Source organism: Neltuma alba, unplaced genomic scaffold (assembly GCF_004799145.2).
Source record: "Neltuma alba isolate B1F8T4 unplaced genomic scaffold, ASM479914v2 tig00000931_pilon, whole genome shotgun sequence".
Classification (NCBI taxonomy): Eukaryota; Viridiplantae; Streptophyta; class Magnoliopsida; order Fabales; family Fabaceae; genus Neltuma; species Neltuma alba.
In genome coordinates, this window is record NW_021632261.1 from 126157 (window position 1) to 150007 (window position 23851).

The 23851-nt window shown below is 33.5% G+C and overlaps 2 protein-coding genes across 2 annotated transcripts in view; both read left to right on the plus strand.

Moving 5' to 3' along the window:
* Window positions 1-20584, plus strand: part of LOC114748761 (LEAF RUST 10 DISEASE-RESISTANCE LOCUS RECEPTOR-LIKE PROTEIN KINASE-like 2.5) — a 31693-nt gene extending 11109 nt beyond the window's left edge. Inside the window, exons 2-3 of the mRNA XM_028937216.1 lie at window positions 897-938; window positions 19596-20584. Of these exons, the coding sequence (XP_028793049.1) occupies window positions 897-938; window positions 19596-20584 (1031 nt within the window). The remainder of the gene's footprint in view (window positions 1-896; window positions 939-19595) is intronic.
* LOC114748786 (LEAF RUST 10 DISEASE-RESISTANCE LOCUS RECEPTOR-LIKE PROTEIN KINASE-like 2.5) lies at window positions 1124-2357 on the plus strand. Its single transcript, XM_028937246.1, has one exon. The coding sequence runs from the start codon at window positions 1218-1220 to the stop codon at window positions 2190-2192; it is 975 nt and encodes a 324-aa protein (XP_028793079.1). The 5' UTR covers window positions 1124-1217; the 3' UTR covers window positions 2193-2357.
* Window positions 20585-23851: the final 3267 nt, after the last annotated feature.

Below are 23851 nucleotides of genomic sequence, written 5' to 3' on the forward strand. Positions count from 1 at the left end.
AATTTGTCAATAATAATTTTATTTTTTAATAAAAAATTATAATTTTAAAATAATTATATTTCCATAGCAATCCTAAAACTCATTATTCTCGAAAGTTTATTCCATAAAGAGTGTTATTTTGCATTTCCACTGACAAATATCTGATGCCACATATTGATTTGCATTGCGAAGCTTGAGTTTTAATATGAAAAGGCTTTGTGTTTGCAGTACTGCTCAAGTAATGAGCACCCAAATTTAACTTGGATGGTTTAAATTTAAAATTTTTAATTAATTATTTTAAAATAAAAAATCAATTTTTTGGGGAAAAAATAGCATGAAAGCGTCAACGACAAGGAAATGACTTTTCCAGGCAAGATTACTGAATCAGGGCAATTATATTGGTCTGGAAACTACTTAATCTTGAGGGTTATTTTGGAGATTAGAGATGTCAACGAAGTAGTTGCATTGACTCGCAAGTCCCAAGTATAGCCAACTTGTCAACTTAACTCGAAGGTACAGTGGGGCCATCAAAAGAAACAATACGGAGGATGATGGTCGTAACGCTTTTACTGTTTCTTTTCTGTATAATCTAAATACAACCACATCAGATGGAGCCTTACAACAGATATTTTAAAGATGGGGTCTACTTTGAATTGGATTGCACCTGAACTTGGTTTTCACTACTGTGTTAAAAGCTGCGAACGCTGTGGTTTTGATAAATATAAACTCTGCTGCTTCTGTAAGGATAAAACTCATCTCAAAAGTTAGTGGTAATGTTAATGCATTCATCTGCATTTCATAATTTCCCATTGCTAAGTCGGATAACTTTTTATATTCGTATCCTTTGTTCTGTTCTTTCTTCATATACAGGTTCTAATACGTCTCTAACCCCACTTTGCTTTCTCTGTGTATAATAGCCAGAACAGGAGGACGTGCATTAAGAAATAAACTCATTATAGGTGATAGATCTTCTCTTAGTTCTTTTCTTAACTTACTTTATATTAGTTTCTTTTGACAAGTACATTAACTGAAAGCCATTACCACTCTGCATTTCAGTTGGTGTTACTGCTGTAGTCGTTAGTGGAGCAATAGGACTGCTGCTTTCTTGTAAGATCAAATCACGGAGGCGAATAATTGGATTATGCAAGACATCTGAGGATGAACAAAATATTGAGGCCTTCATTAGAAATCATGGTTCTCTAGCTCTCACAAGATATAAATTTGCAGATGTCAAGAAAATGACCAACTCTTTCAGAGATAAATTGGGACAAGGTGGTTATGGTTCTGTATACAAAGGAAAACTCCTCAATGGCCACCCTATTGCTGTAAAGTTATTGAAGGCATCAAAAGAGAACAGGGAAGAGTTTATCAATGAGGTTGCCAGCAGCAGTCGGACTTCCCATGTAAATGTTGTTACACTTCTTGGGTTTTGTTTTGAAGGCAAACAGAAGGCTCTCATATATGAATTTATGTCCAATGGATCTCTTGACAAGTTCATTCACAACGTAGATAAGAATAGTCTATGCCTGACTTGGGAAAATTTGTACCAAATTGCAATTGGGATAGCTCGAGGACTTGAGTATTTACACAAAGGATGCAACACTCGAATTCTACATTTTGATATAAAGCCACATAACATCCTTTTAGATGAAAATTTTTGTCCCAAGATCTCAGATTTTGGTCTTGCTAAGCTTTGTCCTAAAAAAGAAAGCATCATTTCAATTTCAGAAGCCAGAGGAACAATAGGATATCTTGCTCCAGAAGTTTGGAATAGAAATATAGGTGGAGTTTCGTACAAGTCTGATGTTTATAGCTATGGGATGATGCTATTAGATATGGTTGGAGGGAGAAAGAACATGAATGTTGAAACCAATTGTTCAACTGAGAAATATTTCCCAGATTATATTTATGTTCAACTTGAGCAAGACAGCAATTTGGGATGTAATGGAGCCAGTAACACGGAGGAACATGATATTGCAAAGAGAATGACCATTGTGGGTTTGTGGTGCATCCAAACATTTCCAAGTCAAAGACCTACAATGAGTAGGGTGATTGAAATGTTAGAAAGAAAATTTGAGCCATTGGAAATGCCACCAAAACCTGTCATGCCTTCCCCTCCAAGATTAGAACTAGAATCTTCCACCACTGATACTACCACAACAGAGATTTTGGGTTTTCAAAGCGCTTCCCACATGCTGCTGGAGGAACATTAGGATTCAGAAATGCTGAAAAAGTAGGGGTGGGGTCTCATAGTATGGTATTTATGGTTATCAAATGTCGTTCCTAAATTGTTTCTTTTTTGGTTTTTTGGGGGGGGGGGGGGCAAGGGCTATGAAGCCAAGGGCTCTAAGACCAGTGAGCTATTCTTAGCATGTTACATTTTTAGACTTGTTGATCATGACTTGAGCTTATCCTTTTGTCAAAGGATATTTTGATTGTTCATTAATTTCTCAAAGCTATGCAGCTTCTTTGCCATCATAGAAGTTAGACAAATATATAGGCCAGGCTGTGTAAGGAGTCAAAATGGACATGTTAGTTTAAGAATTGACAAGTAGCGTCTGAAATTGTTTGACCACTAAAATCCTGTCCTTGTTTAACCACTAAAATCTCATCCTAGCGAGACTTCTCTAAATGTTAATCCCATACACGTGTCAGTTTAATTTGTTAAACACATTGGATGAACGTACCACCCTTACTTTCTGCACTGACTGTGCTTGATCAATCCATACGAGCATAGTGTCGTCAGCTACCTTAAACTCCACGTGGTCCTTAAAAAATTACTCATTAAGCAGGCCCGAAGAACCTTATCATCAATTTCATTTAAAAAAAAAAAAATATTTAGGGAGAGAGAGAGATGAGTTGTAGAAAGAATGAGTGTCGGGGAAAGGAAAAAATGAGAAATAGAAAAGGTAATATTTGGGGCATGCGTGTGAGACGCAAGACATCATCAGATTAGCCAATTAGCCCATCAAATAAGCTGGCATAGTTCATTAAGCCGGAACAATGGTCGATGCAACTATTTTTATAAGAGGAGCCGTGTAGAAGCTTATGGCATCATCATCTTATATGCGAAGAAGTATTATAGAAGCGAATGTGATCATCAACTTAAGTGGGAAGATTCATTATAATTTTATTAATTATATCATAATTTTAGTGTTCTTGATGTTTTGTATTTCCAACGTTAAAAAAAAAGAATAGGGCGGCTGGTATTTGCTAAGAAAGAATTTAAATGAGCATAATAAAACTTTTTTAAATTACAAATGTAATTAAATCAATTTACTGACATGGTAAAGCACAATTGAGGCATTTATTAAAAACCAAGAACCTTTGGCTCTCATAAGATATAGATTTGCAGATATCAAGAAATCACCAAATCTTTTCGAGTTAAATTGGGAGAGGATGGTTATGGTATTGTATATAAAGGTAAGCTACTCAATGGCTGTCCTGTTGCTTTAAAGATTTTAAATCCGTCCAAAGGAAATAGGAAAGAATTTACCAATGAAGCTAAGTTACCACTATCAGTAGAACTTCTCATGTTAATGATGTTGTCCTTCTTGGATTTTGTTTGGAAGGCAAGAAGAAGGCTCTCATATATGAAGACATGTGCAATGGATCTCTTGACAAGTTGATTCAGAATAAGGCAAATAAAGCTGACTTGTCCTTGACTTGGAAAATTTTGTTTCAAAGCGTAATTGGGACAACTCGAGGGCTTGAATTTTGCATAGAGGATGCAATAATCGAATTCTACATTTTGAGATAAAGCCATATCTTTTTGGATGAAAGCTTTTGCCCTAAGATAATAGATTTTGGACTTGATAAACTTTGTCCTAGAAAAAAAGCATTATTTTGCTTTCAGAAGCTACAGGGACTCTTAGATATCTTGCACCGGAAGTTTGGAATAGAAATATAGGTGGGGTTTCATATAAATATGATGTCTATAGTTATGGAGTGATGTTATTAAACATAGTTGGCATGTTGAAGGATGTGACTATGGAATCCTATTTCTTAATTGAGAATTATTTTCTTGACTCTATTTATGATAAACTGGAGCGAGGCAAAGTTCTGAGACGAAGTGGGGCAAACACCACTTAGAAAAATGATATTGACAAAAAAATAACCTTCGTGGGTTTGTGGTGGATGCAAACATTTCCAACTCACAGACCTACAATGAGTAGAGTGATTGAAATGTTAGGAGGAAACCTAGACTCGTTGCAAATGCCATCAAAACCAGTTAAACCCTCCATTCAAGAGGAGAAGTAGAAGTTTTGAAGAATGACAAATAAGGACCTTATAAGAAAATTATTGTAAAATGAAGACCTGTAAATACAAATACAAAAGTTTGAGTAATAAACTTTGGAGTTCAAGTAGTACAGTGTTCTCATTTTACATTAATTTGTTGGATGATCTTTAACTGTCATCCTCTTCAAAATTTCCACCACCGCTCTTATAGAGCAATGTATGTGTCTATTATTAAATCCCATATATTGAGGCCTTGGAAGCTCTTCCCTAGATTCTGATTATGATTCCTAAAAGTGAATTGCTTAGCATCCTTTTTCTTCTTCCAATGTCAGTAAAATAATCTATAGCCAGATTCCAAGTGACACATATATAATGGCTTTAGAAAGCTAGGATCAAGCATCTCTCAGGCATGCATCATTATACTAGTGATGGATATCATCTTGGCAAAAGTTGTTAATGAGAAATGGGTTAAAACATTTATAACTGAACTTCTTGAACCATAAATTTATTGTTGTACTTCTCTGGTCATTAATATAATAACTTTTTATAGCGCAACTTGCATTACAAAATAATTCTTATATTTAAAACTGAAAAAATATTCATATATACAGATTAGCCATGGAAATGGAATAATATTACTAAATTAAAGGGCTCCAGAGAAAAAGAAGATTTTTGCACATTTGATTTTGATCAAATGTACGAATGCATTTTTATATTTATTATTTTGAATGTTCTTACTTTCAAAAAATAATTCAGATATTGAAGTAGTATATTCTATTACTTTATGGTATTCTTTCTTTTTTTTTTGGGCCAGATGCAAGTCAAGTCTTGAAGGGAGGACTATTTTGTGGCCCCGCGGAACGCGCAATTAACAGTCAACAACACACCTGCATCAACTTAGACAAACCAATGAATTAGTTCCTTTTTAACATTTAGTATACCTTTTTCCCCTTAAAATTGGGGGAAATAGCCATTAAAATTTAATTGATGAAAAAAAATCTGATAAGTTTTTATACATAAAAAGTATTAATATTTTGCAATTTTGTACATACATGTACTTGTACTTTGATTTATATCTTTTTTACTGAAAAATTTTTAACAGGAGACTTTTTCTCAATTTCTCTTTTCTTTTTCTTTCCTTTATTTTCTTTGTTTTTCTGCTTGTTTTAGGCCTCTCGTTCCCATGATCCCTTTAAGTAAACCTTGGGAGACTACTTATAGCCCGTAGTTTTTTGTAGTCTGCTGAAGTACTATTATAGCAATTCCATGGAGAGTTTGGATTTGAATCATCTATCACCTTTTGGATGTGGCACGCAACATGAATTAAATCTGCCATTTGTATTTACATGGAATGAAAGGTAAATCATTGATTAGGACATCTATTCTGACATGGCTTGGTCTGGAAGAATCTGGTAATTGAACATGTCTTCAAGGACATTTTAGTGATAATAATATCCTCACCTTCAATATTTTAATAGGATATTTCTTATTTGCACACTAGCATGAACTAGAAACACTAACCTGCATGATTTCTTTCTCTGTTCCTTCTATTTGGCCCTTCCATTACTCTGACACATGCAAATAGGTGTTCTGTTCTTGTCATAGACTTTTTTAGTTTGCTACAACAATGTAGCAGTTTAGACTTTAGAGATCACTTAGAAAAACTCCTTGCTAATCAAATAAATGCCCAATCCATGGTGGTAGGAGGAAAGTAAACCAAAACGCTTGGTAACCCTGTTTGCTCCTAGGTGATTGGTCTGCTGAAGTACCCAACTTTAGTTGCTAGTAGGGTTTGGATTCACCAGTAATCCACCTTTTCTCAGTTATATAGTCTGGCCCAATTAAATTTTAGTGATGTCGATTTTTAATTACCAATTACCAATTTGAATTGTTGTCATATTTAACACTAAAATAGTATGCATACTCAGCCTTATAAATCCGTGAACAGGTAAAATGAATGAGTAAGCATGCCATAGGAAAAATAGAAATATAAAAATCACTGATTTAAAAAGTCAATACTTAATGCTCAATTATAGTGGGGAATTTTCCTGATATGATTTACTTAAATAGTGACTCCTTAAATTATAAAATAGTTAATGATATATAGTGTTTGTATGCATCATCTATAAGACATAATGGCATTAATTCAGTAATGAGATTGATGTTAACATGGATAATTGAAGTTAACGAATAGGGCCATTTCGAGAATAGTCTGAAAATGGTGTTGGGAAGTGGGAAACAGAAAAACGAGAGGTTGTTTTCTGATTTAGAATTTGTAATTAGGAGGAATTTTTTTTACTAAACATAGGTAATAAAAATAACCTTGTTCGAGGTATTGTGAGGAGTTTGAATCTTAGTTCATCAATGCCCACAATCATATAGCTGCATGACTGAGTCCAGTGCTTTAGACGGCTATATATGCACTTTTTTTTTTTCCTTGTTTTTGTATGTATGCCTCAATTTGACTTGTCTTTGGTCACGGCTACAAGACATTCTTTAATTTGAAGCCAAAATTTATAATAGGTAATGGATCAAACCTCCTTTTCTCCATATTTTTTCTTTACAATTTTGCCTAGTATTTTTCATGTTTCAATTGACTATTCCATATTCTGTTTCAATGCTGCATTACCAGTGTGCTTCTTTTTTTAAAGACATCCGCGCTAAAAGGAGTTAGGTGATCATTAGACTCATGTCACAAACATCTTTTCTCATTCATTCTATAACACTTTGTTTTCAAGCATCATCTATCACCACATATTGTACTGCAGAAATTGTTGACTTTCATAATCATTTCTACCCAGTGATTTACCTAGCTACTATATGTGAAAGGTGTTAGCGGAGCAATTGGACTGCTGCTTTTTTGTGTTACTATTTGTTGTTATAAAAACAAATCATGGAGGCGAAGAATGGGATTATGCAAGACATCTAAGGTTGACCAAAATATCGAGGCCTTCATTAGAAATCATGGTCCTTTAGCTCTCACTAGATATAAATTTACAGGTGTCAAGAAAATGATCAACTCTTTCAAAGATAAATTGGGACAAGATGGCTATGGTTCTGTATACAAAGGAAAACTACCCAATGGCTATCCTATTGCTGTAAAGTTATTGAAGGCATCAAAACAGAATGGGGAAGAATTTATCAACGAGATTGCTAGTAGGACTTACCATGTAAATGTCGTTACCCTTCTTGGGTTTTGTTTTGAAGGCCAAAAAAAGGCTCTCATACATGAATTTATGTCCAATGGATCTCTTGACAAGTTCATTCACAACAATGCAAATCAAAGTAGTCTATGCTTGAGTTGGGAGAATTTGTACCAAATTGTAGGTGGGATAGCTCGAGGGCTTGAGTATTTACATAGAGGATATTCTTCATTTTGATATAAAGCCCCATAACATCCTTTTAGATGAAAGCTTTTGTTCCAAGATCTCAGATTTTGGTCTTGCTAAGCTTTGTCCAAAAAACAAAAGTATCATTTTAATTTCAAAAGCAAGAGGAACTATAGGTTATCTCGCTCCGGAGGTTTGGAATAGAAACATAGGTGGAGTTTCGCATAAGTATGATGTTTATAGCTATGGGATGATGTTATTAGATATGGCAGGAGGGAGAAAGAACCTGAATTTTGAGACCGATTGTTCAACTGATAAATATTTTCTCAATTATATTTATGTTCAATTTGAGCAAGACAGCAATTTGGGATTTAATGGTGATAATAATGTGGAGGAAAATGATATTGCAAAGAGAATGACCATTGTGGGTTTGTGGTATATCCAAACATTTCCAATCAAAGACATGCAATGAGTAGGGTGATTCAAATGTTAGAAAGAAGCCCCGGTTTGCTGGAAATGCCACCAAAACCAGCCGTGCCTTCTCCTCCAAGATCAGAACTAGAATCTTCCACCACTCCTATTACCACAACAGAGATTTTGGGTTTTCAAAGCTCTCCCCACAAGCTGCTGGAGGAACACTAGGATTCAGAAATGTGGAAAAGAAGGTCAGGAGAGGTCTCACAGAATGGCATTAGCATTTATGGTTATCGAATGTCGCTACCAAGTTTTTTGTTTCTTTTGGTTGTTCTTTTTTGTTTTGTTTTGTTTTGTTTTTTTGGTTGGGGAAAGGGAGGCTATGAAGCTGAGGCCTCTAAGAGCATTGAGATGTACTAACCATATTGGATTTTAAAAGTTTCTGTGAGTCTGAGTTAATTATGATTTGGGCTTATTCATTTGTTAAAGGATATTTTGATTCCTCATAAATTTCTCAAAGCTATACAGCTTCTTCATCATTATGGGGGTACGCATTGACAGTATAAATTTATGGACTTCGCATTGCGTGGTCTGCGCTGATGCTTTCGTTAACGTAATTAGCTAGGTTACATAAAGGAGGGGAGCAATCACAAAAGGAAAAAGAAGAAGAGAAACTACTTCACAATTAATCACCAATGTTATGGCCTAAAAGAACAGGAGAAAGCATCAGAGAGATTAAAAAAAAAAAATGTCATAATTCACCCGCAGCTCTTCACAGCGGAGCACATTGACATTCTCCTGTTTTCTCACCTTCCAAGGCCTTTGATCACTTTCTGAACCATTATGTTCATCCCCGCCAATAATTCCTCTTGCCCCTTTGTAATCTGTTTCTGTTGTTAAAAGAAGTTTAGATTCATTGGAAATGCCACCAAAACCTGTCATGCCCTTCCCTTAAGATTAGAACTTGAATGGCTAGATGACAGTATGAGATAATTCCATAAAGCCAGATTTGTTGTCATTATTTCATTCTTCAATGGGGCTGCTTTTTTTTTTTTGTTGATATTTTTGGAAGCCGGCAGTGTGTTGACGACTGACATAAACACAGCTTTTAGACAGAATCTTTTATATATAATATAGAATCTATAAGAAATGAACAATTCATAAGCTATATATAAACAGGTACGCTTGCTTCATATATTTTGCAAATCATGGACTTGTAATCCACTTCAAACTCATGCACTTTAACTCAGAAAAATTGGTCAGCAGTAACTTGACAGTGAAAGAGCAGTGTATGTGAATGTGTTTCTTTTCTTTCCTTGAAGGTGAGAACCAGTAATAAACCAAATGGGTCCTTAAATTTCATACTTTGAAAAGTTGAAATCGTGGGGTATGGATCCCACATGGTTCAAGGAGGCCAGACGACAAGCGTTTTTCATCAGGCCAAAATGCGTTTTGGAGCCAAACGGCGAAATCTGGGTTTGCAATTAGTCATATGGTCACAATCATACCCCCTCTATAGGAATAGTGATTTAGAATTTGATAGGTACCAGCAACAGTGAAGAATGATATTGTAAAGTGCAAAGCTAAAGTAAATCTGATGCATTCGCATAGCATCATAATGCAGGTTCTCAAGAGTATTGAAACTCAGATGCAGGTTTTATTGTTGTTCTGGTCTTCATTTTGTTCTGGTTTTGTTTTTGTTTTTGGCTAACAGGTGTTTAATGTGTGCTGCTGGTAATATAGATTTAGATGTTTGATAATTCAGTAGGAACTTGGCTTCCTAAAATTTGAATTTTGATAATCATTTTCCTTCAACAACCAATAAATTCAAAGTCATGGATCATGTCTATGCAATTGTTTTCAGCATGATACCCGAACATAGGAATCATTTTCATTTATATAATCATACTTTTAAAAAGAAAATTGACACTGTGTATTAAAGAGTAACACGAGAAATTAATTATGCATAAAGTTTATATATTATTTTCATCCATTTTCTTCAATTTTTTTTGATTGTGTACATTGGTTTTTATAAGTGTCAAGAATCAAAAGGAAACAGTGAAATGGAAGAGTGATATATAACAAGAAAAATCGCAACAAAAACCAGCCGAAATAGAAAAATTGTAAATAGGGACTAATTACAACTTCAGTATAAATTTTAACAATAATTTTTATAAATGAATCGTTATGCCCAATTTTTTTAGGGTTCTTTTTTTGCGATTATTCCTATTGTATATATTCCCTAAACCGTTATAATTACATGCGTAGATATTTCATAACTTTCACTGAAGTATAATCATAATCTTCTATCAAATGAACCCTGAACAGGAACATTTGATCCGGATATTCTGAAGTTTTATTTACTCTTCTGTATTTAATTTATAATCTAATTTGAGAGTTAACGTTAGTCTTATATATAAGATTCATTTCATAGGTTTATCAATTTTTTTTAATATCAACCGAACCTTATTGATATTCTTTCAACAGAGAAAATCAAAAGTGATTAAGATGTTTTAGAAAAAATATATTATATTAACTAATTTAACAAATGTTTTTAATCTACTTAAATTATTTAACTAACTTTAAGTAGAGGAGTAATTGCTTTTGTCTTTTGGGTGAAGCAGAACTTGCCAGCTCATCTCAAAGTTTAAAATATTTGCTAGACACTATCCTTTTTATTCAGTATTCAAGATGTGAAGATAATGAATTCTATTTTGGGTAAAGGGACAAATTTGTCTATGTCAAAAAAGAGTACAAAAAATGCATATGAACATTTGAAAACGAAGCATAAATGCGATCTCCCTTAATTTTCTTAAACATCGTTACCTTTTATTTTGTGGGACCCACTTTGTCAGCTCATCTCTCTTAACTTTGTCAATCCCCCCACAAATCCTCTCTTCCCCACACTATGCTCCACGTCCAACCCCTCTCAACTTTGTAGGTCTCACTCTCATCCTTCCTCTCTCTCCTTCTCTCTATCCCCACACCGCGCACCATGGTCTGATATAATCTGTCGACTAAACGTATCAAGCACGCCTACGATAATTCCGCTTCACTGTTGTTGACTTCTTGGTGGAAAGCAAAACGATGACAGCAGAGAATGGCATCCTTCCTAGAGACTTGATTATCGTATACACTATACTGGTGGTGGTGGGAATTGATAATGGGGGATTAGAGATGAGGACTGTGATGGGATGGCGATCTCAACGTTGTGATAAGTATATACATCGTTATGGTGACTGATGCTCTTTTTTAACATTATAATAGGTAAATTTGTCTTTTTACTCTTCTACTTTTAACATAAAAATATTAAGAATATTTCAAAAGTATCTAAAATTTGTTTAAAAACTTATTGCAACTTATTTTCAAAAAAATGCATTTTTTTTAAACGGGATGCAACATATATGTTGAAACAGGTTATGGCCAAATTAAACATGCAGTCGATAAAAATTTGTAACTCTGCTTTTGACTTGTTTAGAGCTCTGTCTCTAATCCTTCTATATTTAATTAATATTACCTCCGTGCTTAGTGTAAAAATTAATTAAAAATTTAATTTAGTTTTAAATATAAAATTTTTAATTTATTCTGTTTCTTATATTTATTTATTTTACTTCCTAATTAATTTTCACAGTAATTGTAAAAATTATGTCTTTTTCAATACACATAATTATTAAAAATAGTGTTTATTATTTATAAATAATTGATTCAATTAATTTTTTAATATTCATAAATTAGCCATGCGGAGTTGAGATAATTTAATTCTGGCAAAAAAAATATATTACTTTTAAGTGAGGTTGAGGGAAGTCAGGACCAGAAATACCCTTATCTACCATGGCGAAATTGATCGCTATCTTCGCCATCAGAGTATGTATCAAAAGCACCATCATCATCAAAAAGACGACGGGCGGTGAGAATTCGGCCTTCGGCGACACCCAAAAAGGTCTTCTCTTTACCCTGCCGCTACCGGTGGTGGAGATGACCGAATTCGAATATGGGCTCCTCCACTTTCATATTTCTATAGTTAAAAACCTCAACAAAAAATATCCGGTTCTAAAAATCCAAAAATATGGACGCACACTATTTTTTGACAATAATTGGAATTGTAGAGGATATTCCAAAGCATCTCGAAAGTTCGAAAAGTTGCACCGGAAAAAAGGGCGAAGACAATGAGAGCGAGAGACGTTGAATGTGATTGAAAGAGATCAGAAATAACAGCTTGGGAACTGAGTTTAGAGAAGCTATGAACAAGGGCCTTGTGCTTGATTGGCGGACAGCAACGGATTGCGCTGCGTGTGTGAGGATTCTGGAGGACTTTGTGGCCGAAATCAAAGCAATCATCAGATGCTATGCTTTTGAAGTGATAGCAATATCGCCACAAAGTCCTGGAGGTCTGACAAAGGGACTGGCCAGGCTTTGTAAGGAGTCAAAATGGACATGTTACTCTAAAAATTGACAGTAGCGTCCGAAATGTTGACCACCGAAATCCTATCCTTGTTAACCACCCAAATTTTATCCTACCGAGAATTCTCCAAAATTTAATCCCATACATGTGTAAGTTTAATTTGTTAATCCCATCCAAGATTTTAAATCCCTCCAAAGGAAATGGGGAAGAATTTATCAATAAAGTTGTCAGTATCACTAAAACTTCTCATGTTAATGTTGTTACCCTTCTTGGATTTTGTTTGAAAGGTGAGAAGAAGGCTCTTATATATGAATACATGTGCAATGGATCTCTTGACAAATTGATTCAGAATAAGGCAAATAAAACTAACTTGTCATTGACTTGGAAAAATTTGTTACAAATTGTAATTGCACAGCTCGAGGGCTTGAATACTTGCATAGAGGATGCATCACTCGAATTCTATATTTTGACATAAGCCACATAATATCCTTTTGGATGAAAGCTTTTGCCCTAAGGTCACAGATTTTAGACTTGCTAAACTTTGTCCTAAGAAAAAAAGAGAGCATTATTTCACTTTTAGAAGCTAGAAGAACTCTTGAGTATCTTGCACCAAAAGTTTGGAATAGAAATATAGCTGGGATTTCATATAAATATGATATTTACAGTTATGGAGTGATGTTATTAGACATAGTTGGCGTGTTGAAGGATGTGACCATGGAATCCTATTTCCTAACTTAGAATTATGTTCTATTTATGATAAACTGGAGCAAGGCAAAGATTTGGCACAAAGTATGGCAAAGACCACTGAGGAAAACAATATTGTCAGAAAAATAACCATCGCAGGTCTGTGGTACATGCAAACATTTCCAACTCAGAGACCTATAATGAATAGAGTGATAGAAATGTTAGAAGGAAGCCTTGACTCACTGCAAATGTGGCCAAAGTCAATTACACCTTCCATTCAAGACGAGAAGTAGAAGTTTTGAAGAATTACAAATAAAGACCTTACAAGAAAATTAGTGTAAAATGAAGACTTGTAAATTATAAAAATAAAAGTTTGTGTAATAAACTTTGTAGTTCAAGTAATAGCCATGTTCTCATTTCACATTAATTTTGTTGGATGATCTCTAACTGTCATTCTCTTTAGAGTTTCCGCCACGGCTCTTATTAGAGCAATGTATGTGTCTATTATCAAATCCCATATATTGAGGCCTCGGAAGCTCTCCCCTAGATTCTGACTATGATTCCCAAAAGTGAATTGCTTAGCATCCTTTTTGTTCTTCCAATATCAGTAAAATAATCTTTAGCCAGATTCCAAGTGACATATAATGTCTTTAGAAAGCTAGGATCAAACATCTCTCGGGCATGCATCATTATACCAGTGATGGGTATCATCTTGGCAAAAGTTGTTAATGAGAAATGGGTCAAAACATTTATAACTGAACTGTAAATCTATTGTATTCAACTATTCATATATACATGTAGCCATGGAAAGGGAATGATGTTACTGCTGGAAATTAAAGGGCCCCAGAGCGAAAGAAGATTTTTGCACAGTTGATTTTTATCAAATGTACTAATGTATTCTTATATCTATTATTTTGAACATTCTTACTTTCAAAGATAATTCAAATATTGAATTAGTATATTCTATTCCTTTATGGAATTCTTTTTTTTTTTTTTTGGCCAGATGCAAGTCAAGTCTTTGAGAGAGGACTATTTTGTGGCCGTGTGGAATACGCATTTAACAGTCAACAATACATCTCTTCCATCACCTTAAGACAAACCAATGCATTAATTCCTTTTCAACATTTAATATACTTTTTTTTTTCAAATTGGGGGGAATACCCATTACAATTTTATTGATGAAGAAACCTGATAAATTTTTATACACAGAAAGTATTAATATTTTGCAATTTTGTTCATACGGATGATGGTACTTTGATTTATGTTTTTTAACTGAGAAATTTTTAGGGTTAATATAATCTTTAGTCCCTCAAGTTTGTCCTCATTTTGGTTTGATTCCTCAAGTTTCAAACATAGGTACTAATCCCTTAAAGGGTAAAATAGTCCAGATTTTTATTGGATTATAGAGATTAATATTTTGAATAGAAAGAAGTTTAAGAGACCGAAATTTATGATTTGAAACTTGAGAGATCAAACCCAAAATAAGGACAAACTTATTAAAGGACCCAAAATTGTATTAGCCCAAATTTTTAATGGGAGACTTTTGCTCAATTTTGCTCTTCTTTTTCTTTTCTTTTTTTTCGTTTGTTTTTCTTCTTGTTTTAGGCCTCTCGTTCCCACTATCCATCCGAGTAAGCCTTGGGAGACTACTTACAGCCGGTAGTTTTCTGATCTGTAGTCTGCTGAAGTGCTATTGTAGCAATTTCATGGAGAGTTTGGATTTGAATCATCTATGACTTATTGGTCCTTTCCCTTGAGATTCGAACTTAAATGACTAGATGACTGAATGAGATAGTTCCCTAAGACCAGATTTGTTGGCATTATTTCATTCTTCAACGGGGTTGCTTTTCTTTCCATTTTTTTAATATTTTTTAAAGCCGGCAGCGTGTTGAGGACTGAGACAGACGCAGCTTTTAGACAGAACAATCTTTTATATATAATATAGAATCTATAAGCAATGAACAATTCATAAGCTATATAAAAACAGGTATGCTTGCTTCATATTTTGTGCAAAACATGAACTTGTAATCTACTTCAAACTCACAAGCGTTAACCCAGAAAAATTGGCTAGCAGTTAGTCCACGGTAGAAGAGCAGTGTATGTGAATGTGTTTCTTTTGTTCCTTGAAGGTTAAAACCAGTAAACCAAATGGGTCCTTAAATTTCAAACTTGAAAAGTTGAAATCGTGGGATTTGTGCCCCACATGCATGGAGTAGGGCCAGTCACCGGTGCAAGGAGGCCGGCGACAAGCAATTTCATCAGGTCACAAAGCGCGCGTTTTGGAGCCAAAAGGCGATCTGGGTGCGCAATCCCGTCGTATGGTCATAATCTTACCCCCTCTATGGTCTATAGTCTATTCAAATGAGATGTGACAAAATTTGGGTTCCTTAAATAATAGCGGAAAACTTCCTCCTTTTTTTTTCCAAAGATCCTCAAACATGGTTCTTCCTTCATTTTGCCCGTTGAAAACGCATGTAGCTAGTCAGGCCACATCTGAAGCTGAGAGATGGTTTCCTGATTGACGCTTTGAGTAAGGCCCGATAGTCTCTAATATGCAATTGTATATCAAGGGCAAAAATGACATTTGATGGGGATTGGTAGAATTGAAAATCTCTTTATGTAATGCCATTCTGTGAATGACTTTTATTCCATAAAAAGTGTACTCCTCCTGTCTTTAATACAGAACCTAATTGTTGAATTGATTTTGGTCTTAAACATAAGACATATTTCTCATATTTATCAATTTTTCTAAATTACCCCTATGGATACTTCTTCAACCATTATCAAATAAAAAAGAAAGAGGGGATATTAAGAAAGATGATTGTGGTGTTTTAGAAAAAACATGTCTTATTTCTTATAATTAACTAACTTACCTCACTTCCTTAATCTAATCAAATTAGTTAGATAAGTTTTATATTCATGACCACCAGAGGAGTAATATATATTGCCTTATTACTCAAAGCATGCTTGTGTTTCGTTTAATTTTGATTTATAGCCCTGTGAGAGTTGTTTCTTGATAGCCATTCTCTGCAATGATCATATTGTACAAGGGTCCTCCTTCTGTTGTTTTACGTCAGCTTCTCTTGAAGACCTTCTTCTTCGTTCCCATTCTCTTTTATGTTACCACTGCAAATGAACAATTTTCAGCTTGCAAGCCTTTTAGCTGCGGAAACGTCGCCAGTCTGAGCTTCCCTTTCTGGGTCGACTCACTGCCTGCTTATTGTGGTCATCCTAAGTTCAAGCTTAATTGTGACGGAGACAATGTTACTATCAACATTAATTCCCAGACTTTTAGGGTAATCAATGTTAACTCCGCTGCTAGAACTCTTACGATTGCAAGAATGGATTTGTGGGGTACCAAGTGTTCCAATCAGTTCACAAACATCACGTTGGATTATTCTTTCTTTGACTACACTCCCAATGATGAAAACACTACTCTATTGTACGGCTGCGACCCTTCAAGCAATGCCACTCTGAATTCATCAACTGCTGTGAGATTTGATTGCCCCTTACATGGTATTCCTCGTGAAGCATACTTTTTGTGGACCAACAATTGGACCGGGACTGGTCTGGGGTGTAGAACCAGCATCACTGTTCCTGTTCTGGGTGTGGCACTGAGAAGTTTCATAGATCCTGGTGATGTTATAGATCAAGGTTTTGAGGTTAAATGGGAACTGAAAGGAGGGTGGTGTGATGATTGCAGAATTTCGGGTGGAAGATGCGGTTACAACGTAAGTCTGGATGAATTTACATGTTTCTGTCCCGATGGGGTTTGTTTTGCTGATCGATTAGAAGAAGAAGCAGCGCCAGCACCCTGGCCGGAACCAAGGCCTCCTCCTTCTTCAGGGTCATCAACAGAGGGTATGTGTTCTTTTTCCCATAGCTTCTGGTTTTGATTAGATTCCTCTGCTTCTTAATGTGTTTTGGATGGAGACATCAGATTTTCTGATGACAGTTAATGAAGTAGTTTGCCATTCACATTTACGTAACCAAAGTAACCATCAGGAAATAAATTTATAGATATCAGCAACGAAATTAATCTGTGTTACATTTATCCTCTGTAGCAACCAATTTTGTGAAGATAATTTCATTATCGCCTTCACCTCAGTCAACCGGCGTTTATTTTCCTTTTACTATTGTGTACACAAATATAATACTATGTCCGGTCTTTAATATAAGAGCTAGTTTAATATTCAATTTGATTCTAAATATAAGGCCCTAATTCATTTCGTCTCTCATATTTATCTATTTTTTTAAGGTAATACTTATAGTAGTTATACATATTAAGTGTTTCATTAAATGGTAATCCTAGGTAAAACATATGATTAACATGGTATTTTAGAAAAAACAATACCTATTTATTATAAATAACTAGCTTAACTAATTTTTTAATCTAATTAAATTAGTCAACTAGATTTTATATTAAAAAGCGGGCGTAATAAGTAGGATAGTCAAGTCGCTAAATTTGTCTGCGTGACCTTTGAGTCTGCATTTATCTTCGTCATCAAACAATCGGTCAGGGTCCTCAAATCACAGTTGTCTTTCAACTTGTCTCGATGTCTTTTGAATGGCTCATAATAATCACGAGTTAGATAAGAAAGTTAAAAGACCTTACAATTTTTGTTGTCGTTCTTTAATTATTAAATTATGACGATTATAATGACTTGATGAAGTGGTAAATTATTTATCAAATTGTTTTTTTTTTTTCATACATATTTAGTTGGACTTATTTAACCTCTAACTTATGATTTTCATTTAACTTGTCTTAACCCATATCACAATGTTGAATATTGAACATTTTGACTTTTCTTAAAGGTTAAGGTTTAAGTATATTGCGAAAGTTTTTGCTCAGAAACAATGCTAACTTGAAAATTTAAAAACGTAACAATGACATCCCTGTTCAACACTAATTTGTTTAAACTTGTTAAATTTTAGGGATAGATAAAAATAAATTTAACCAAAAAATTATGAGGCTGGTATATGACTTCTCAATAAATAAAAACTCAGTTTTTATATCGTTTCCTATGTGAAGTTTATACTTAAATAGGGGCTTCTTAAATTATAAAATAATTAATAATAGTGTTGATATATAATTTATGAGACAGTGAATATATCATTTCAAAAAAAAAACTTTTGTTAGTTTAATTACTTAAGGGGTGTTTGGGTTTAGTGAATAGTATTTTTTAAAAACATTTTTCTGCAAATCGAGATAAACTCCTTCACATATTTACTTCGTATACTATAAAAACACTTTTAAAATCATAATTTTGATTCCATCCAAACACTTTTTAGTTATTTTCAGCTTTCTCTTCATATTAAAAAAAAAAAAAAGATATCATTTCAGTAAAGAGACTGTTGTTAACAGTAGTACTTAGGATTAAAAAGTGTGGCTGGCTCCTTTTTCTCAATACTATCTTTGTTTCTAAATACAAGATTCACTTTGTAAAACAGTTAAAGTAGGATTTGTAGGATCTGACCATTTATAAGAAGTTGTCATCGTTAATAAAACAGCACAAAGGCGTCTACGACAAGTAAAGAAAATGACTTTCCTTTGCAAGATTACTGAATGAGCCCAATCATCGGTCTGGAAACTAATTAATCTTGAGGGTATTTTGGAGATTTTAGATGTCAACGAAGTAGTTGCATGTTGCATTGACTCGCAAGTCAACGATTTCCATGTTTCCAGTCTAGCCCCTCTTCCTTATCCTGGAGTACGTCGTCTTCAAATTGTTGACTTAATTGGGATGTAGAGTGGGGCCACCCAAAGAAACAATAGTGAAGAGGGCAATCTAGGTGGTGCCCTGCCACCATTATTGAGGATAATGGCCACATCACTCCTGCTATTTCTTTTCTGTGTAATCTAACTAGAACCGCGTCAGATGGAGCCTCCATGCTTATATTGCAAGACAATGAATATAGTTTGCGATGATAATTAACTTGTTGCGAACGAGTTGCAACCGAAATTTTAAAGATGGGGTTTACTTTGAAATGGATTGCACCTGAACCCGGTTTTCAGTACAGTCTAAAAAGTGGTGGACGCTTTGGTTATGATGAATATGAAAATATAAATTCCGCTACTTCTGCAATGATGAACGTCATTTCAAAAGTTAGTGGTAATGTTAATGTATTTATCGGCATATTATAATAACTTTTTATATCTGCATCCTTTGTTTTGTTCTTTCTTCATATACAGATTCTACCAAGTATTTAACCCGCACTTTATTTTCTGTGTATAATTGCTGGAACAGGCGACCATTCAAAAAGAAATGCACTCATTATAGGTAATAGATCTGCTTTTAGTTCTTCTCTTAACTTGGTTTGTGTTTTTGACAAGTATATTAACTGAAAGCCATTGCCATTCTGCATCCCAGGTTGTCTTATTGCTGCAATAGTTCTTGGAGCAATTGGACTGATGCTTATTTGGTGTTGTCAAACAAAGTCGTGGGGGCAAACAATAGGATTGTGCAAGACATCTATGGTGGACCAAAATATCGAGGCCTTCATTAGAAATCGTAGTCCCTTAGCTCTCACAAGATATAAATTTGCAGATGTCAAGAAAATGACCAACTCTTTCAAAGATAAATTGGGACAAGGTGGTTATGGTTCTGTATACAAGGGAAAACTCCTCAATGGCCGCCCTGTTGCTGTAAAGTTATTGAAGGCATCAAAACAGAATGGGGAAGAATTTATCAACGAGGTTGCTAGCATCAGTAGGACTTCCCATGTAAATGTTGTTACCCTTCTTGGGTTTTGTTTTGAAGGCAAACAAAAGGCTCTCATATATGAATTTATGTCCAATGGATCTCTTGACAAGTTCATTCCCAGCAATGTGGATAAAAATAGTATCTGCTTGACTTGGGAAAATTTGTACCAAATCGCAATTGGGATAGCTCGAGGACTTGAGTATTTGCACAGAGGATGCAACACTCGAATTCTACATTTTGATATAAAGCCACATAACATCCTTTTAGATGAAAATTTTTGTCCCAAGATCTCAGATTTTGGCCTTGCTAAGCTTTGTCCTAAAAAAGAAAGCTTCATTTCAATTTCAGAAGCAAGAGGAACAATAGGATATCTTGCTCCAGAAGTTTGGAATAGAAACATAGGTGGAGTTTCCTATAAGTCTGATGTTTATAGCTATGGGATGATGTTATTAGATATGGTTGGAGGGAGAAAGAACAAGAATGTTGAAACCAATTGTTCGACTGAGAAATATTTCCCAGATTATATTTATGCTCAACTTGAGCAAGACAGCAGTTTGGGATGTGATGGGGCCGATAACACGGGGGAAAATGATATTACAAAGAAAATGACCATTGTGGCTTTGTGGTGCATCCAAACATTTCCAGGTCAAAGACCTACAATGAGTAGAGTGATTGAAATGTTAGAAAGAAGACCTGACCTGTTGGAAATGCCACCAAAACCTGTCATGCCTTCCCCTCCCAGGTTAGAACTAGAATCTTCCACCACTGTTACTACCACAACAGAAATTGTGGGTTTTCAAAGCCCTTCCCACATGTTGCTAGAGGAACACTAGGGTTCAGAAATGGGAAGAAGTGGAGGTGGGGTCTCATAGCACGGTATGTACGGTTATCAAATGTTGTTGTTAAATTGTTTCTTTTTTGGTTTGGTTTTTTTTTTTGTGGGGGAGGGGAGCAAGAGCTGTGAATGTAACATACTATTCTTTTTTACAAAAACAAATTTGTAATTCAAAAAAATTAAATTAAAAAGATAATAAATAAAATAATATTTGTTATTATTAAATTATATAAAATAAAATAAAAAGGAAAAGCTAGAGCAATTTAAGAAGAGATAATTTGGGGGAGAAGTATTAATTGAGAAATGAAAAACAGGAGAGGGGGTGGTTGAAAGATGGAGTAGTGGTAAAATAAGAGAGTGGGAGGCAGAAAAGGAAACGAGTGAGAGGCAAAGAGTAAAATCAAGAGAGAGTGAAAGTACATAATATCTGAAGGATAAGGTAAGATTTAGGAATCATTTAGGTACACAAAAATATTTCTTTTTATCATATCCTCTTTATGAATATTTTCTCTATATTTAGAGCATTATATTATTAGTATCATTATAATTTATAGAGAAAATTTTACAGTTTGAGCATGGAGTAAATATGAAGTTTTGACAATATGTGACCGTGAAAATTTAGAGATATATTATTAAGAGATTTTAATCAATTTATATTTTTTCATTTATTGTTTTGAGAATTTTAAATTAAGATTTTAGTTTAAAAATTTGTTATTTAATTAAGACATAAAGAATATTTTTACCGATTAAATTTAAGTTAAATAATTTATTTGAGTTATTTAATGTATTATTGAGGTTTTAATCGATTTGAATGTTAAATAGGTTAAAGATATATTTTTGAAATAATTTTTGAAAGTTTGAAGAATTGTAAATTGAGAATTTTATAAAAATTAAAATTTAATTATACTTTAAAGGAGTTGTTTGGCTGAGAAAAATTTTTAAATAAGACTATAATAAATAACTGACATTTTAATATAAAATATTTATATTTTAGGTAACAAATATATCTATTTAAATTATTAAATTTAAATAGTCTAATATAACAATTTTATTTTCAAAATAATATTGTATCTATTATAAATAGCTAGATCTGGGAGAATTAATTTTTTTTTGTAATTTTAGTCTAGAGAGTAGCTTTAGAATTTTAGAATAATTTTAAAATAATTTGAGTTACTCCTCCGGTCCTTATTATAAGACCCAATTTGACTTTTTATTTGGTCCTAATTATAAGACCCAATCTATTTTCTCTCTTATATTTATGCATTTTTTTCCAAGATAATCCTTCTAATAATGATAGTTTTAGCCAATATACTTAATTAGTAAGGATATTTTAGGAATAACAACACTTATTTATTATAAATAACCAACTTAACTTACTTCCTTAATCTCCTCAAATAAGTCAATTGGGTCTTATAATTAGGACCGGAGGAGTATATATTAATAAATATTTATGTGTAATTTTATAGACTCTTGAAAATTTTGGAGTAACTATTATGTGATTATTTGTAAGCTAAAGAGTAGCAAGTAACTCTAAAAATTCTTTCATGTACATGTGAATTGTATATGATTGTATTATGGATTTACTAGTTTTTATATCATATTGAAAATATATATTATGATTTTTCAAATAAATGTTTTATTATGTTACTTTATTTTATTAAGATTTATTGCTATTGATCAATATTTAAATATATTGATGGCTATTGAATTATAATGAGTTGCTGTTAAATGGTACAGAAATTTTATTACTATCTTATTTTAATAATATATTTGAGGGCGTATTTCTGATATAACATTATTTGTATATGACATATGCACTGTTGGGCTAAGGATAGAAGGAGATTTGTATTGGATATAAAATTACCATGTGGTATGTCATCACTCGATGTACAATAGATAGCATTTGTCAAGATCCATTCTTCCATGTTTTTCTTTGGTTGGGAATTCATTGAAATTGTGAGACATGTGACACCTCCTTATTTTATTTGCAAAGAAGGGGAGCCATAGTCTGAATTTGAGCTCTATATCTTTGGTCGAATATATCTCCAGTTTTGGTAAGTTTGGAATAATTCAGTAAAATAAATTAGTTCCTATTAGACTATGTGTTAGCCTATAACTCTAGTCAGCAGTATAAGGGTGGACGGTCATATAAGGGAGGATGCATATTGCATTATTTTTTGATATATTAGAAAATGATATATTGTTGAATTGAAAGTGACATTGAAATGAATATATAAATCCGTGATTTTCATACACAAATATATATACACACACATAAAATCATATTTTTGTTTGTCATATATAGTTTGCTTGTATATGTTAGAATTTCAGTAGTTACTGAGACATTAGATCTCACTCCTTATATTAACATTTTCAGACAAAGGATCTAGTAGGAATCAAGGGAAGGCACCGATAGATTGAGCTGTGAAGGCTTCTATGCTCCTCAAACACATAGTATGTTATATTTTTATTTACTATGACTATAAGACTTTAATAGTTTATTTTGTTAAGTTATGTCAGAAAAATGTTTTGAAATTATGTCCTGTCATGAATGTTAGAAATACTTATAGACTTTTAAATAAAGTATTTTATCATGTATGTGGATATAATTATATGAGGTGTTATAATAAAACTGAGGGCTCTAAGACCAGTGAACTATTCTTAGCATGTTATATTTTTAGACTTGTTGATAAGTATGAGTTAATTATGATATTTTGATTGTTGATTAATTTCTCAAAGCTATGCAATTTCTCCACCGTCATGGATTTAAAATGGACATGTTACTTTAAGAATTGACGAGTAGCGTCTGAAATTGTTTGACCACTGAAATCTTATCCTTGTTTAAGTGTTTAACCTCTAAAATCTTATCCTACTGAGACTTCTCTAAATTTTAACCCCATACATGTGTAAGTTTAATTTTTTTAAACACATTGGATGAACGTACCACCCTTACTTTCTGCACTGATTATACTTGATCAGTCTATATGAGCATAGTGTCATCAACTACCTCCTACTCCGCGTGGTCCTTACAAAATTACTCATTAAGCAAGCCCCGGGAACATTAAACAAGATACTACCTCCAATTTTAAATATAAAAATGAGTTGACTAATTTGGATAGAATAAAAAAAAATTTTAAATAAGTTATTTATAATAAATAAGTGTTGTCTTTTCTAAAACACTCTTATTAATCATGTGTGCTAATTAGAACTATTATTCTATTACAAAGGCTATTTTAGAAAAAATAGATAAATAGGAAAGATAAAA